Consider the following 18146-nt stretch of genomic DNA (forward strand, 5'->3'; position numbering starts at 1 on the left):
TTTTTTTTTTTTTTTTTTTTTTTTTTTTTTTAAAACACAACATTTTTAATTTATGATATTTCTTCAAACTTATATATGAAGTTTCTAAATTAATAAAAGAGATTCTTTATTTTTATAATTAATACAAAAAATTAGTAACATTAAATTACATTCCTATTTTTAGACTTTTTCATTTATATAATTTTTGATTATTATTATTTATTTACATTATGTTATAAATTATATTTCCTTAAATTTAATACATAAAAAAAAAAAAAAAATGAGTGAAAGAAATGATGAAGAAAATAATTTAAATAAATTAAGTCTTTTAAGTGATGATCAAGAAAATGATATAAATAATGAAAGTGTGAATTTTTCAACGGAAAATATATTAGAAAATTATGATGAGATTAATATAAATTCTGATGGAAAAGGAATGTCTGATAGTATAAAAAATAAATTAGTTCATAAAAATGTATCTTTAAAAATACATAATATAATATCATCAGCTAATTTATGTTTAGAAATAGATTTACGTTTGATAGCCGTATCTATTAGAAACGCAGAATATAATCCAAGTAAAATTAACACTCTTATAATAAGATTGAATAAACCTAAATGTACAGCTTTAATTTTTAAAAATGGAAGAATAATGTTAACAGGAACAAAAACAAAAAATGATTCTATATATGGATGTAAAAAAATAGGAAAAATTATAAAAATAATAACTAATAAATCTGTAAAATTTCAAAATTTTAAGATAGAAAATATAATTGCTAGTGCTAATTGTAATATGCCTATAAGACTAGAAATGTTAGCTCATGATCACAAAGAATATTGTAATTATGAACCTGAATTATTTGCAGGATTAGTATATAGATATAAACCTACATCAAAATTAAAATCAGTTATTTTAATTTTTGTTTCAGGAAAAATTATTATTACTGGATGTAAATCCATCCAAAAACTAAATACCGTTTTTCAAGATATATATAATGTTCTAATTCAATATAAAAATTGAAAGAATAAATAAAATAAAATAAAATAAAATAAAATAAAATAATATTATATACATATGTTTTTGTAACTCATTTTTAAATAATTCAAATTAATTTATAATTTTAAATTTTTTATATGATAACACTAATTAATATAACTACTGATTTATTCTATCTCTTTTATTTTTTTGTGAAAACGTGTTTTAAATGTTTATTTAACTTTTTCTTTATTTTTTATGTAAAACAAATTTTTAAATTTACAGTACAGAAAAAAATTAATAAAAAAAAAAAAATAAAAAAATAATAAAAAATAAAATAAAATAAAATAATAAATAAATAATATAATAAAAATGAAATTATTTTAACATAATTAAAAATTATAATATGATTTTTTAAGATTCTCTAACAACAAAAATTTTTTTTTTTTTTTCAAGTGATTATTTAATTTATTTCTTTAAAATTTCTACCAATTAAAGGATCTTTATTTTCAATATAAAGAGCCTCTAAATTATGAATATTAAAAATATTATTAAAATTACTTAATGAAACGGAATTATCCTTTTTGATTTTTTTGATTTTTCTTAAAATATATTTTTGTCTTCTTGCTTTAATTAAAGCAGAAGTAAACCATACAGTCCTTAATACTTTATTCCATTGAGTGATATTTGGTCGTGCATTTAATTTTATTAATTCATAATAAGAATGTAATAATCTTTCATTAAATCTAATTAATGAACAATGTACTTTTTTTAATTTCATCTCATTTAATATTTTAAATGATTCACTAATATTTTCCCCATTAGAAATTATTAAATTACCATGTAATAATATAGAATAAGAAACTTCGTCTTTTAAAGGATACTTATTTAGAATATCAAAATAATATTGAAATTCTTTCTCATTATTTTTTTTGAGAGTCAACCAAATTTTTTTATGTAATTTATTTTTATATTTTTGAATTTCATATTCTTCTTTTGAAATTTCTAATAACTCATCAGATTTTTCTAATGTATTTAAATTACTTTCATATTCTTTCGGAAATAAATCATTTCTATTATTTTCTTCTAATAATGTTTTGTTTTTATCATTTAAATTAATATTATTTTGTTCTAATAATTTAGCGTTTTTATCATTATTAGTATCTTGAAATTTAATTTTTCTTCCTATTTTTGAAGATAAATAATATTTCTCATTAGAATCATAGTTTTTATTTGGTTGTTTATCCTTTTTTTTTAAAATTTTATTAGGTAAATATTTATTAATTATATCATTAAAATTTTTTTTATCACTTTTTATTCTTAGTGAAGATGGCTTTAAACTGTTTTCTATATTTTTTGCAAATTTTCTTTTAATTATTTTTAGGAAATTTTCATCAAAATTCTTAACAAAATGCATTTTTTTAATTTTAAAGATATGATGATATTAACAAAAACATTTCATAAAACTAAAAAAAAAAAAAATTCTTCATATATATATATATATAATTACATAATTATAATAGGAACATACAAGGAAAGTAAAGATATATAGAGAAATAATTTTAATTATTTTATTTATAAAAATATATATATATATAAAAAAAAAAAAAAAAAAGAAAAAAAAAAATACAAATTTAATTTTAAAAATTAAGAAAAAACTTATACAAAAAGAATTATATCATATAATTTTAAAAAAAAAAATTATTATTTTTTTATGTTTTTTTCAAATATTCTTTATTATTTTTTTCATTCTTTTTCGAAAAATGCTTTGCTGTCCTTTAAAATTTTGTTTAAGATTTTATTAGATCTATCTATTTTTTCATCCTAAAATAATTAAAAGTAAGAATGAAAATAAAAATATAATAATAATAAAAAAAAAAAAAATAAAAATGAATACCAATATTTATAACAAAAATAATGAAAATTATTCTATACATATAAAAATTTTATTTATCTATTTTTTTTTTTTTTTTTTTTCTTGTTTTACTAAATCATATTTAAACCTTCTCATAGCTTTTTTCTAAGAGAAAAATTAATACAATTATACATTAAAAATGATATATCTTATATTTATGTTGTTTTCTTTATTATGTTTTTTTTTATCATGTATTTTTTTCAGTCTTCCATTTTTTTTAATACTAATTTTATTTTTTATATTTTTATTATTTCCTTTTTTTATTATGTATATTATTTACAATGAAGTTCTTTATATTTTTTTTTGTATTATCTAAAATTTTATTATGTTTTTTAATTATTACACTTTTTTTTTTTTTTTTTTTTTTTATACCTCTTTTTTTTGAAGTTCATCTATAAATAGAAAAAAATTGTAAAATGTCAATCCCTTGTCAAATGCATATATATACAATTAGTATTTTTATTTAGATACATAAATAAATAAAAATATATTAAATTCTAATAATTTATTTTTTTTTTTTCTCTATAGTATTATTTAATTTTTTTTTTTTTATTATATTTTCAATTTTTATTTCATTTTATTTTTTTTTGATTTTTTTAACTTTCAATGATATCATGTGTATTTACGACTTCCGTTGCAAAATTAAAAACTGTATAAGGAGGATCTGCAATTTTTAATTTATTTACCTAAAAAAAGAAAAAAAAAAAAACAAAAAAAAACAAAAAAAAACAAAAATAGATAACTACAGTATGTATATTATTAATTATAATATTAATAAAGTTGTAAAAATTATTTAAAAAATTTGTGTAATTATATTTTTTTATTTTTTTACATTAATTTCAGTAAAGCTAAATTGATTATGCGAGATATTACCAGGATCAAATTCGAATGAATTAGTAACTTTTGTTAAAAGAAAAAAAAAAAAAAAAGACAAACAAAAATATGTTAACCTAGTCATTTTAATAAATGTTTTAAGATATTATTAGAAAGATAATAATAATTATAAAATTAGACAAAAATTAAGAAATTAATATTTTTTTAAAATCAGTATTTTATATATGTTTTTAAAGTATATTTTATTTTACTATATTTCTATAAAGGTACAACTTTTATTAATTAAATTATAAAATAAATAAAAAGACAAATTAACTACTTATAAAAACAAGGAGTTCAAGAAAATTTTAGATAATAAATATTTCAGTTAATAGAATATTTTTTTTTTTTTTTTTTTTTGTATGTATGTATTTACACCATTAAAACAAAAATATATAATTACATTTTTATTAATATATAAAAAAAATAAATAAATAAAATAAAAAATTAACCAATAGATAAAAACATTCAACTATAAAAGAAATATTTATATATATTGAACTAGATATATTCTTTAGATTAACTTAAAAATGGATATTATACTTTTTTTTATTTATTATATAGAAAAATATAATGTTGCCTTTTTAAAAAAAAATATGTATTTTTAATAAAAAAAAAAAAAAAAATATTATGCACACAATATATTGGTATAACATAAAAAATATATTTAAAAATATCTTATATTTTTAGGATATAAATTTTAAAAATTTATATAATTATGTTATATATTATTTTATTTTTTTTTTTTTAACTAATTTTGCTTTCTTCATACATTTAAGAAAATTGAATATATTTTTATTATTATTATTATTATTATTATTATTATTATTATTATTATTATTATTATTATTTTTTTTTTTTTTTTTTTTTTTCAAGTACTTTGTAAAACTAAAATAGAGAAATTTATTATTTATTTTTCTGTCTTTTTTTATTTTTAAATTAATATTACAATATAGATATAAAGTTATAATGTTTAATGATGAAATTAACTAAAAAAAAAAAAAGTAAAGAAAAAAAATTATAATGTCAAACTTTTTAAAAAATAAATAAGATATATATATGAAGACATATATTATAAAAATTTATTAAAAAAAAAATAAATAAATAAATATTATAAAAATAATACATATATATATATGTAAATTTTAAATAATGATTACGGAAGATATGAAAATGCCTTAAAAGAGTGTAATATGAATAGAAGAGATAATATTATAGTTGAAAATAAAAACAATATATGTAATTTTAGTCATTTAGAATTTAATAAAAGGAATATTCTAAAAAATAATTCAAAAGATAACTATAAATTAATATCTAATAGTAAAGAAAAAAGTAATGGTAGAATATTTTCTTTTAGTAAAAATAATAATAATGATGATAATAATTATTCAAAACAATTAAATAATAAAGTTAATAATAATTTAATTATTAATGATGTTGTAGATAAATTAACTACTAAAGATGATTACAATGATAGAATTAAAAATAATATAAATAAAAAATTACTTAATACTAATTTTAACAAAAAAAAGACCTCTCTAATTTCTCCTAATAATAAAAAATATAATATTCAGATAGATAAAAAAATATTTAACACAAAAAGTAACTCTTCTATAAATAATAATAACAATAAAAGAAGTTCCTATTTATCTGAAAATATCTTAAAACCAATCATTATGAATAATAATAATAATAATAATAATGAAACAAAAATTAATATAATTCTTTTAAATAATGAAAAAAAAAATATATATGAGGATAAAAAAAAACAACTAAATGAAAATGAATATAATAATAAAATAACTACAGGTATTAAAAAAAATCTCAATGTTAAAGAAATAAATAAGAAAATAGAAAATCTAAAAAAAAAAAATATAAATGAAATTAATAATGAAAAAAATAAATTGAGTTTTAATAATAATGAAATAATGTCTTACAACAATTCAAATAATAAAATCATGACTGAAAATGATAATAGTATAACTACAATTAATGAAGATAATAAACTTCAAAATAAAGAAAATAAAACTAATGTATGTAAAAATTATAAAATGAATTATTTAGACAAAAAAATAGAAACAAACAATAAAAATACAAATAGCTATGAAAAAGAAAAATATAATGTTAATACATTTATAAAGATATATAATAAAGATAATTTACAAAATTTTAATAAAACAAAAAATTTAAATTATAAAAATATAAAAGAAAAATTTTCATTTAATTTAAAAGTAAAAAATAATAAAAAAAGTGAATGTAAGTTTAATAATAATAAAATTAATAATCAAGAAAATACATTTGCAGATATTAAATATAAGAGAGAAAATAAAATAAAAAATAATATTACTAATTTAATAAACAACTCTGATAATAATAATAATAATAATTTTGATGAAATTAAAACTATTAATAATAATGATAGTTATTTGAATAAAAAAATAAAAAATAATAATATAAGCTCAATTTCTAATACAAACAAATTTCCTATTTATACTAGTAATATAAAAAGTGATAAAAAATGTATACAAAATAAATCTAAGGAAAAACATATAAAAAACTACTATAATTATTATAATAAAAAAGATGATAATTCAATAATTTTTAATAATAAAAAGAATAATTATTCTAATAACAAATTAAATAAAAAGAAAAATAATAATTTAAATACATATATAGAAAACTCAAAAGAACTAAATACAAGTATATCTAATGATAAAAGTAAAAATGATATAAATTGTGTAAATATATATAAAAAAGAATACAAAAATTTTTTAGAAATAAAAAGTGACAATAATTACGAAAAAAATGATGAAACATCTTTTTTAAAAGAAAGTTTCATTAACTCAACTAAAAAACAAAGTTCCATACATGTAAAAAATTATAATACTCAGATTTTGTGTAATTCTTTAAGTAATTCTAATAATACAAAAAAAAACTATATAAATATTTCGTGTAATACATCTATGATAAGTGAATATGAATTAGATGAAATTTATAATGAAACCAATCATGAAAAAGTGAGTAACGAAAATGTTACTTTTAGTAATTTAGAAAATATTAATCCTTCTAAAACAAATAGTGAAATATGCTTCGTTACTAGTGATATTGATACTTTAGATAAAAATAGCAAAATTTATGAGAAAAATAATTATAACAAAAATATAGAAGAAGTTTCTTCATGTAATGAAATAAAGGAAGCTTACATATGTGGATATAATACAAATAATAATTGTGATCAAGATTATGATCAGAATTTTAATGAAAGAATAACACCACCAGAAAATTTAAATAGCAAGAATACTGTAAATAATTATATATATTTTTCAAAAGATAAAAATTGTAATAAAGAAGTACCTATAAAACTTAATCCATGTGATAACAATTCTTCAATGGAGAAATGTAATGACACCATATTTTCTAAAAAAAAAGATTCATCTTTTAGTATTCATAGTAACTTTATTAATTCAAAATATGAAAAAGTAAAAAAAGGTTTAACATTTGAAGAAATGAAAAGAAAGAGCTTTGACACATTTAATATAAGCACTTATATAAATAATAATTTAAAAGAGAAAAATAAAGATATGAATGAAGATGTGATTTCTTCTAAAGAAAGAGATAAAAATGAAGAAAATTTAGCAACTATTAAAAATCCTACAAGTGAATTATTGCAAAATTATTCTTTATTAAAAAAAAGAAAATTAAATGAAAATAAAAACAATTTATCCATTTACAATAGTAGTAAGGAAAAAAAAAAAAAAAGTATAAATAATAATGGTAATATTAGTAATAATAATTATATTACGAATCAAAATAAAATGAAGAATCATGATTTTTTAGAAATCAAACATAAAAATATTAATAAAAATATATACGAATCTACTAGATATAATAAATCAAAATATTTGAGTGAAAAAAAAAATAAAAATGAATGTATTATTAATAAAATTGAAAAAGTGAGCAATCAAAATAATTTAACAAAAAATATTATTAGAAACTATAAAAATGATAAAATTAATGTAAATAAAAACATAAATGATGTAAAGGATATGTGTCTTGATAAAAGATATGAACCTGTAATTATAAATAAATATGAGATAATGAGTGAAAATAGCACCCATAGTAATTTATGTAATAGTATTACCAGCCATAATAATAATAATAATAATAAATATCATGAAAAGGAAAATATCCAAAAATATAAAGAAAAAAAATTAATGTATAATTCAGAAAGCTATCATTTGGTTAATAACAGTTTATTAAAAAAAAATAATTTTAATTCTGAAGATAAAATCAAAAAAGGATATAAATTTTTAGAATTCAGAAAACCAATTAATAATTTAACAAATGACTTAAAAAATTTAAATAATTTTAGTAAAAGAGGAATTATTAATAAAAATATAACTAATAAAAACACTCTAATAAAAAATAAAAAAGCATTATTAAATGTAAACAAAAATCATATACAAATAAAAAAAAACATTTGTAATAAAAAAGAATTAGTTATTAGCAATTTGCTTACTAAAAATACTTTCAGTCAAAAAATAAATCAGTCTGAAGAAAAAAGGAATACAATTAAAAAAAAAGCTGAAAATAAAGTGCTAAATGCACAAGAAAAAAATCAGAGTTCTCATTTAATGAAATTTAATGAATTATCTAATGATACAGTATTTAAAGAAAAAAATAAAATTGTTTTATTACAAGATAATGTAAAGCAAGATGGTAATAAAATTTTTATAAAAATACCTTTGTTATCTTTTATATTTATTTTTTCTAATCTTTATTAATTATATATATAATTACTTGTATTTATAATAAAATATGCATTAAATAATTTTTTTCTAATTTTATTATTGTCCATCTATTATCTATATATATATATATATGTATATAATATTTTTTTTTTTTTTTTTTTTTTTTTTTATTACAGATAAATGTTCTTATATATATAAAGATGTCAATAATTTAAATAGTAAAAGCTTAAATAAGAATAATTCGAGAGATAATAGAAATTTAATTATTAATAATCATAGTAACGTATTACTAGAAAAGCATGATTTTAAAGAAAAAAAAAATCATGATAAAAAGCAAGTAAGTATATCAATTAAAAGTTATAATTCTTTACATGATAACATAATTAAAAATAGCAATTTAATAAAAAATAGAGAATTAAATAAAAATAATGATAATAATAATGAAAAAAATTCAGATCTTCAAAAATCTTATTATAAGAATGATCTATGTAAAAATGAAACAGAAAATAAAAATTATCCAGTCGAAAATGAAGAATTTAAATATCATGCAAATCAAGACATAAAATGGGAAGTAAATAAAATATTTGGAAATAATTCGAATTGTAGTAATCAGTATTATGAAGTTAATAACGCAAACAATTTAAGTGAAAGTAAAAGAAATGAAGAAAAAAACAATTGTACTAACATTATATATAAAAATGATCAAAAAGCTTACTATATGCGTACAATAGGAGAAGATATAATTTTAAAAAAAAAACAAGAGAACGAAAAAGATGAAATCATAATAAATGTTATAAATGGTGAGGAATCAAAACATAACTTAAAAAATAAAGATATAAAAACAGATGATTTAGAAGGTTTATTTCTAATAAAAAATAAAGAAGAAGGACTTTTAAAAGAAAAAAATAATTATGAAATAAAAAATGAAAATTCCTTAAATGGAACAGAATCGAAAAAAAAAGAAAAATATTTTAATAAAAATTTAAAAACATATACTAATTACAATAACGAAAATATTAATAGTGTCAATGATTTTCATACAAATATATGTTTTTCAAAAAAAAAAAATTTTCAAAACAAAATAATGCACGAATCGAATGAAAAAAAAAATTCAAAAAATTATGTACTTCATTCTTTCAGTCATGCAAAAAAAAAAATCAACCCATTAAATGAAAATAATAAAAATGAAATATACAATAACAAATTCATCAATTTAAATATGAAACCTTATGATAAAATAAATATTATTCAAGAAATTTCATCAGATGATTTGCTAAATGAAAATTTTGCCGATTTAATAAAAAATAAAAGTAATTTTACCATTGAAAAAAAAAAAAAAAATATAAATTTTTTTAACGATAATAAACCGCATATAGAAAAAAATAATGAGAACATTTTAAATCGAAAATCGAAGGATAAAAAGATTTCTGAAAAGCAATTGAGCAATATGACAGAATTATCGTCCTGTAAAAAAAGAAAAATATATAATTCATGTTTTTCAAATTTTTTAAATGATGTTTTAAGCTTATCAAATGATTGTGCAAATAACAAATTAAGTAAAAGAAAGAACAGCGACAATATTGATTACGGAATTAAAAACGAAAATGACAAAAAAATATTGAGGTATAACTGTTTCACGAAATTTGATAATGGAAATCCATTTATAAATGAAAATAACACTAATTATTTTACTCTTAATAACTCCTTTGAACGAAATTTTAATGCAGATAATTCAAACATTAGTGAAGATTTAAGTGAAAACTATTTAAGTAATAATTCAGAACCTATTTTACCAAATAAAAAACAAATAGAAGATTTTATCTCATCTGTTGAACATATTTGCAATAATAAAAATGTATTAAAAAAAGAAAGTTACGATCAATTAAAAAATTACGCAATCAAAAATGAACAGGGTTTATTTTTAGATAACTATTATTCTAATCCTGTTAAGAATACTGAACATACAAAAAAATTAATAGATTTTAATGATTCATTATATAATAAATTAAATTTAAATTTTGATGAAAATAATTGTAATAATAAAAAGAAAAAACATCGTAGAAATTCTTCTAATTCAAATGATAGCACTTTTTCATTAAATAATGATGATATAAATAAGCACAATTTCAATATTCTGATAAATTCCTTAATTTCCAATAATGAAGAAAAAGAAGAAAATACTATTTCAAAAAATAATGAAGAAAATTTAAAAATTGATAAAAATTTATTTTTTTCAAATAGTTCAAGTAATGATTTAGAAAAAACTTATATTAATAGTTATTTTTCAAATAATCTTGATGAAGGAGATAAAAATGAAGAATTCAATTGTTATGAATCAAAAGAAAATTTATATAAAAATTTAAGTTTTAACATAGATAAAAATGAAACAGAACATATATGTGACGATAAAAATATATTAAAATATCGTTCATTCAGTGATAATAATTATGAATATAAAGATTGTACTAGTTGTAATGATTATAATAGTATTAAAGATTATAATAATTATGACTGTAATAAAGATATGAATAACTATTGTGATAATAATAATAATAATAATAATAATAATGATTACAATGGATGTAATAATAATATTGAAGCTGTAGAAAATAAATTAAAAAATATGGTTTTTGAATATATTCTTAGTAATAAATTAAATGTTGCAAAAAATTCATCAATCACTAAAAATGAAAAAGAATTATTTAAAAAAAACGTAAGTAAAGATAATGAAGGAATTAAAATAAATGAATATGAAGATATTTTAAAAGAAAAAAATTTCCATAATAATTCAAAAACTTTTTCCAAAAGTATAAATTTTAATGATGATACTACTAATTTTGAAAAAAAAAGAAAATGTAATTGTATTATTTGTTTAAATAGTAATAATAATGATAATAACAATAATAACATCAATGATAGTACCTTAACAGATTATTATCAAAGTGACGTGAATAACAATTTAAAATCAAATTGTATTGATGATATTTTTTGTGATGAAAAAAAAACTTTTAATAATAATGAATATAGTCTTACACATATTAAAAATTTAATACAGAATATATCTAATTTAAATAATGAAGAAAACAAAAAATTTTATGATAATTTTATTAGCAAAATTTTAAATAATCAATATGAAGTGAATAATTTTAAAATTAGTGAAAATTACAATGATAATCATAATCATAATTGTCATTGTATTGATGATAATAACTTAGATTATATTAGTGATTATAATAATAATGATCAAATACATAATCTTTTCATGGAAAATGGTTTAAGTGGAAATATCTTAAAAAATTTAGAAAATTGTAAATTAAATGAAAAAATTTTATCTAAAATAGAAAATATTAATAAAAGAGAAAAAAAAAAGGTAGATGAAAATAATACTAATTCCATATGCTATCCTTATGATAGTATTTTAAAAAATCTAAATATGAATAATTTAAAAAATTACTATGAATCAAAAAAAAATACTTTTTTAAATAACCATAATATTGATCATAAAATGGATAATATAAATTGTGAAAACAATTTTTCTCATATACAAAAAGAGTTGAACCTTCAAAATTATATTAATAGCGCAAATAATTTGCAGAGTTCATATGAAGACAGTTATCTAAATAACAGTAATAATTTGAGTAAAGAAAAAAAATTAACAGATGATAAAAATTCTCCTCTAAATAACAGTAATATAAAAAATGATAATTCTGATACATTTCTTAATATATTAGAATTTATAAAAAATAATAATAATAATAATAATAATAATAATAATAATAATAATAATAATAATAATAATAATAATAATAATAGTTATATGAATTTTAATGTAAAACAAGATTATAGAAATGATTATTATGATGATAATAATAAAAATTTTAGCTATAATAATTATATATATTATAATATTATAAAAAATTATTATTTTGCTTTTTTTTTAGATTTATATAAGAAAACAAAGAATAATTTATCCAATAACTTCTGTCAACATAAAAATATGAATTGTGAAGAATCAGTAAATTTCAATAAATCAATTGATGATAATCTCAATGAAGATATATATAATTGTATTAATCTGAACATATTAAGTGAACATTCTTCAAAAATAAATGAAATTGAAAAGCGTCATTTAAATGAGATTAAAAAACATCAGTTGAATGGAAATGAAGATGAAAACGAAAGAATAAATGAATATAATATGAATGAAAAAGAAATAAAAGAAAACAAATTGGGTATAATTAAAGTTAAGAATTATTCACAAAAAAAAATGTTTAACAAAAAGAATAAAATGATTTATAGTACTTCAAAGGATGATAGCCTGTGTGTAAAGAATAACAAAAATAAAAGAGAAGATAATAAAAAAAAAAATGCAAAAGATTCTATAAATAATTCATCGAAGAAAAAAAACGGTAATTCAAAAAAAAAAAATAACAATCTTAATTTTAAAGAAAGCATAGAATGCACATATAAAGTATCAAGCAAAGAAACACAACAAAATTCTAATTTTATATTTTTAGATGAAGATGATAAAATATTTTCAAACCAAAAAATACTAAACGAAGAAAATAAAGAAAGAAATAAAAGAAAGCGTTTTAAAGTTAATGAATTTCACGCTGATACAATTTTGGATAAAAATATTCTACCAGCAAATATAAAGAGATTCATAAATAGTTCGAAAGATAATATTTTTAAAAAAACAAATGAAAAAATAATTAATGACAATATAAATATAGAAAATATAAATAACGAAGAAATTATTAGTAAAGAAATAATAAATAACAACATAATTAACGACAATATTTTAGTTGAAAAAATCAATGAAGAAGGGATAATCATTAAAGAAGAATTAGAAAATGATAATATAACTAACAGTAGTATTGAACACATAAATGAAAATGAAATAATTAATAAAGAAATAATTAGCAAAGAAGAAATTATAAATGAAAATACTATCAACGATGATATACTTGTTGAAAAAATAAATGATGGAAAGCTGATTAGCAAAGAGATAATAAATGAATTGATAATGATGAAAGAAGATTTAATACAAGATGATGATAGTAATTTTCATACTGTAAATATAAATAAATTAAATTTACAAGATAAGAAAGAATTAGATGAAATTAATTTTAGTAGAAATAAATTAAATGATAATATATTGAATCAAATTGATATGAAAGAAAATCCAACTGAAAATTACAATAATCATCATGCTATGGAAGCTGAGAGATTAAATAGTGATATACCTTATATAACAGATATCTATAAAGAAATGCACAAATCTCCAGTTATGCCATTGAGAATTGAAGCGTTTCATTCTTTAGAAGATCAAAGATTAATATATGGAAAACCAGAATGGCAAAAATTTTTATGCCCATTATGTGATAAAAAATATTATCCTCCAAATACTTACATTAAAAATTATGCACACTATTTGAATGAACATTGGAAAAATAGAAAAACATTAGGTGGTTATATAATTTTTCCTTGCAAGTTAATACATGATATAAAAGAAAACACAGATATAAAAATTAATAAAAAAATGAAAAAAAAAAAAAGAGTTTTAATAGATCCGCATTATCATTGCCCTTTATGTTTACATATTTATTTTAATGATTATAATTTGGTAATTGATCACTGTATCAAATTACATAAATCTTCTGGTGCTGATCCATCTAGAACTCTTCCATCTAATTTAGTTCATACTCCGTTTATTAATAATCATGATTATTATTCTAAACTAAGAAAATTAGAATCTGATACTGATATTAACATAAGTATTAATGATAATCACAATAATTCCATAAGTGAATCTTCTCAAAATCTCAATATTTCTTCTCCAAAAAAACAAAACATATCTAAAGTTTGTGATACTGATACAAATAAGAAAAAAAACAAAAATAATAGAAGCAGTAAAGTTATTTTTTGTGATGATATTCAAATAAGAGAATTCGACATTGAACTATCAAAAATAGAAAAAATTGGTGCAAGTATTGGTCCTGTATTTATTGATGAAGAAAATGAAAAAAAAGATAAAAAGGAAAATAAACAAGATGAAAAAGGTAGTAAAATTGATGAAATGGAAAAAAATGAATACAATGAAAAAAGCGGAAATGGAGATAATATTGAGAAAATGATAAGAGATGATGATAAAAATAAAATTGATGAAAAAAATTTTAATAAAATATATGATAATGAAAGAATTATAGAAAAAAATGAAAAATATAATGAAATAACAGAAGTAAAAAAAATTAATAAAATTGAGCAAAATTGTGAAAAAAAAATAGAGAAAAAGACTAGCAAGAATGAGATAAAAAAAGTGGAGAAAGTTAATGAAAAGAAAATTCAAGAAAAAAATAAAGAAAATACAAATGAAAAGAATAATAAAATACATAAAAATGATTTTAATACAAAAACATATGAAAAAGCTGTGAATGAAATGATAGATAAAGAACATAATGAAAATAAGGATTTTCATTCAAATAACAATGATGATATTTTGATTTCAAAAAAAAACATAGAATATAATAATCTAAATGATTTAGAAAATAACTTTTTGAAAAAAAAATCGTTTGAAAAAAGGGAGAATAATATTAATATAAAAAAAGTGAATATAAAATACAAAAAATTAGTAAATGAGAATACAAATGACAATTCAATTTTAAATGGGTTAACAAATATAAATAATGATAATGTAATAAGTAAGGAAGAATATAATAATAACAAAATTATAGAACTGAAAAATGATAAAAATAAACTAGAATTTAATGATAATAGTAAATTAATTCATCCTGATACAAATAAAATAGAACATGATGAAATTCAAATGGAACAAATTAAAAATGATCAAGTGAAAAATATGACAAATAAAAAGAATATTGGAAAAAAGAATTATAGTAACAAAGTTTTTTCAACACTTTTTAATATTGATGGTTTATCATCTAAGGAAAGTAAAGATAATTTTTTTTCATGTGTGAATTATGAAGAAAATTTAAAAATAAAAGAACAGCCGATTAACGAAATTCTACTTGAAAATAGGATAGAAAATAGCAAAAAACATATATTTACATCAGATAATAATAATAAAATAGGTAAACGTATAAAAAATAGCATTGAAAACTTTCATAAAAATATAATATCAAAATATAAAAGGAAAATTAAAATATGTGCAATTAATGAAAAACAAAAAGAATCAAATATATGTGTTGGTAACAAATTTCAGGAAAATGTATATATGCCCCCAGAAAATATGATTTTAGATTTCAAAAATGAAAAAGAAAAAAATATTTTAAAAAAAGTAATAAGAGAAAAAAAAAAAGAAAAAATTGTGACTATGAAGACGAATTGTAGACAAAGCGCTAGAATTAAAAGCAAAAAAAAATAAATAAAAAATAAAAAAAAAAATGAAAATATAAATGAATTTATTTATTTTATTTATATATTTTATTATTTTTTTATTTTTTATTTTTTTTTTTTAAGTAATCCATAGAACATATTTTAAAAAAATTTTTCATTATGTGTAGTTGATAAGTTTTAATTTTTTTTTTTTTTTTTTTTTTATTTACTCCTTTCAAAAAGAAAGAAAAAAAAAAAAAAATAAAATTTTCAAAATTTTTAAGATGTAACTTTTTTTTTTTTTACCCGTTTAATTTTAAATATATAAATAAATATATTTATTCCTAATCTTTTTATTTTTATATTTACTTTTTAATAAATAAAAATTAAATTAATTGGTATAATTACTGAATTTTTTTTTTTTTTTTGTTATATTTTGTTTAGTATTTTACATAAAAATTTCATTTTAAACTTATATAAAGTGTATAAGAGTCGATTTTTTTCAATTTTTAAAGTAATTTTTATAAAAAAATTAAATTAAATATATTAAGGATATTCATGTAAAAAATTTTTAAAATATAACTTTTATTTTTTTATTTTTGTAATAAAAATAAAAAAGGAGTATATATATATATATAGTCAAAATGATAAGATATGAACAACATACTTTATTTTTTATTTTTTCATTGAATTCCATGAATCTTTTGCTGCCCTATAAAAAATGCAAATACAAATATATGTGTAAGTTTAATATTTATTGATAATATATACTATATAATTATATTTATATTTATTTATTTATTTATTTGTTTTTTTTTTTTTTTTTACTTAAATGTTAAAATATGCTTTTTTGTTAATGTTTCTTCACATTCATTGTATCCACCTGATAATACTGTAACTATTGGAATATTATTTTTTATTGCCATTTGATAAGTTAAATAATCTCTTTTATAAATTCCTTCATCACTTATTAGAAGAAAACCTAAATCATCATCCTCACTTATATCAACACCAGCTAAATAAAAAATAATACTAAATTCTTTCTTTTTTATATTTTTTAAAACATCTTGATATATATCTAAGTATTCATTGTCTTTTATAAATGGTTCCAGTTCAATATCAATAGTTGAATTTTTTTTTACAAGTGGATAATTATTTTTACAATGTAAACTTATTGTTTTCACACATTTGGAATTTTCAAATATTTCAGCTGTTCCATCTCCTTGATGAACATCTAGATCTAAAATTACTGCATTTTCAATTATTTTATTTGATAATAAGAAATATATTGCTATTGCTACATCGTTAAAAATACAAAATCCATCTCCTCTATCTCTTTTAGAATGATGATTCCCCCCACCTATATGCATTGAAATGGAGTATTTCAATGATAATAATGAGCTTAATATTGTACCACTTATTTCAACTAAGAATCTACAAATTAAATCAGGAAATAAATCTAATTCATACATTTCAACTTGTTCTTTATTTTTTATTATATTTAACATCTTATTTATAAAGGAAGGATTATGAGCTTTTAACATATATTTGATAATTTCACTTATATTACTTGATGGGAGGACAAAATTACTATCGTATATATTTGCTTCATTTAAATAAGTAAATATATTTTCATACTTTTTAATCTTAAAGCGATGCTTTTTTTTTATATTGACATTAGAGTAAATTGGATGAAAAACATAAGGAGGATTTTGAGAATTTATAGAATATCTTTTCTGATTTTTATATGTTCTTTGAAATTTGCTTTCATTAAAACTTTTACTTACATTTTTATTTATTTCATTTTGTACATATAACAAATCTTTACTTAAACTTAATACATTTGAATTTATATTTAATTTATTTAAATCATAAAAAGTTTTATTATCATTATAGGAGGAATATAGAAACTTATCTAAATAAAAGTCAAAAGAATTTTGTAGCTTATTTTTTTCTTTTTTTTTTTTGATTACAAAACGATAAAATTTTTCTAAATTTATGTATAAAAGAGTTTTTACACTAAATTTTTTTTTCAATACTTTATTTGAATTATTAGAAATATTTTTAAACTTATATGTAGTTATCAAACAGAACCATAATAATAATAAATAGTAAAACATTTTAGAATATTACATACCAGCTAAATACCCCAGTTTTTGAACAAATAGTATACATTTTTTTGATAAAAAAAAGTATAAATAGATATACTAAATAACGTCCTCTCAAATTGTTTTTTTTTTCCTTTTTTAATAAAACAAATTATTAGTATTCATTAGAATTATACACTAAGAAAAAAAAAAAAAAAAAAAAAAATACA

At 17.0% G+C, this 18146-nt stretch overlaps 5 protein-coding genes across 5 annotated transcripts; 2 read left to right on the plus strand and 3 right to left on the minus strand.

The window, feature by feature from the left end:
• Positions 1–259: 259 nt before the first annotated feature.
• TBP (TATA-box-binding protein, putative) lies at positions 260–1000 on the plus strand (the record flags this gene model as incomplete). Its single annotated transcript, XM_028674268.1, has 1 exon — positions 260–1000. The coding sequence occupies one exon, from the start codon at positions 260–262 to the stop codon at positions 998–1000; it is 741 nt and encodes a 246-aa protein (XP_028530638.1).
• A 418-nt stretch (positions 1001–1418) lies between these two features.
• Positions 1419–2372, minus strand: PGAL8A_00027400 (conserved Plasmodium protein, unknown function; the record flags this gene model as incomplete). The annotated part of the gene is made up of 1 exon (XM_028674269.1): positions 1419–2372. The coding sequence occupies one exon, from the start codon at positions 2370–2372 to the stop codon at positions 1419–1421; it is 954 nt and encodes a 317-aa protein (XP_028530639.1).
• Positions 2373–2701: 329 nt separating this feature from the next.
• PGAL8A_00027500 (conserved Plasmodium protein, unknown function) lies at positions 2702–3828 on the minus strand (the record flags this gene model as incomplete). Its single annotated transcript, XM_028674270.1, has 5 exons — positions 2702–2779; positions 2943–2975; positions 3243–3262; positions 3472–3556; positions 3703–3828. 5 exons carry the CDS (start codon positions 3826–3828, stop codon positions 2702–2704), a joined length of 342 nt encoding a protein of 113 aa, XP_028530640.1.
• A 1108-nt stretch (positions 3829–4936) lies between these two features.
• PGAL8A_00027600 (conserved Plasmodium protein, unknown function) lies at positions 4937–15878 on the plus strand (the record flags this gene model as incomplete). The annotated part of the gene is made up of 3 exons (XM_028674271.1): positions 4937–8462; positions 8671–12180; positions 12436–15878. 3 exons carry the CDS (start codon positions 4937–4939, stop codon positions 15876–15878), a joined length of 10479 nt encoding a protein of 3492 aa, XP_028530641.1.
• A 626-nt stretch (positions 15879–16504) lies between these two features.
• PGAL8A_00027700 (histone deacetylase, putative) lies at positions 16505–17949 on the minus strand (the record flags this gene model as incomplete). The annotated part of the gene is made up of 2 exons (XM_028674272.1): positions 16505–16541; positions 16658–17949. 2 exons carry the CDS (start codon positions 17947–17949, stop codon positions 16505–16507), a joined length of 1329 nt encoding a protein of 442 aa, XP_028530642.1.
• Positions 17950–18146: the final 197 nt, after the last annotated feature.

Source organism: Plasmodium gallinaceum, assembly GCF_900005855.1.
Source record: "Plasmodium gallinaceum strain 8A genome assembly, contig: PGAL8A_v1_21, whole genome shotgun sequence".
Taxonomy (NCBI): domain Eukaryota; phylum Apicomplexa; class Aconoidasida; order Haemosporida; family Plasmodiidae; genus Plasmodium; species Plasmodium gallinaceum.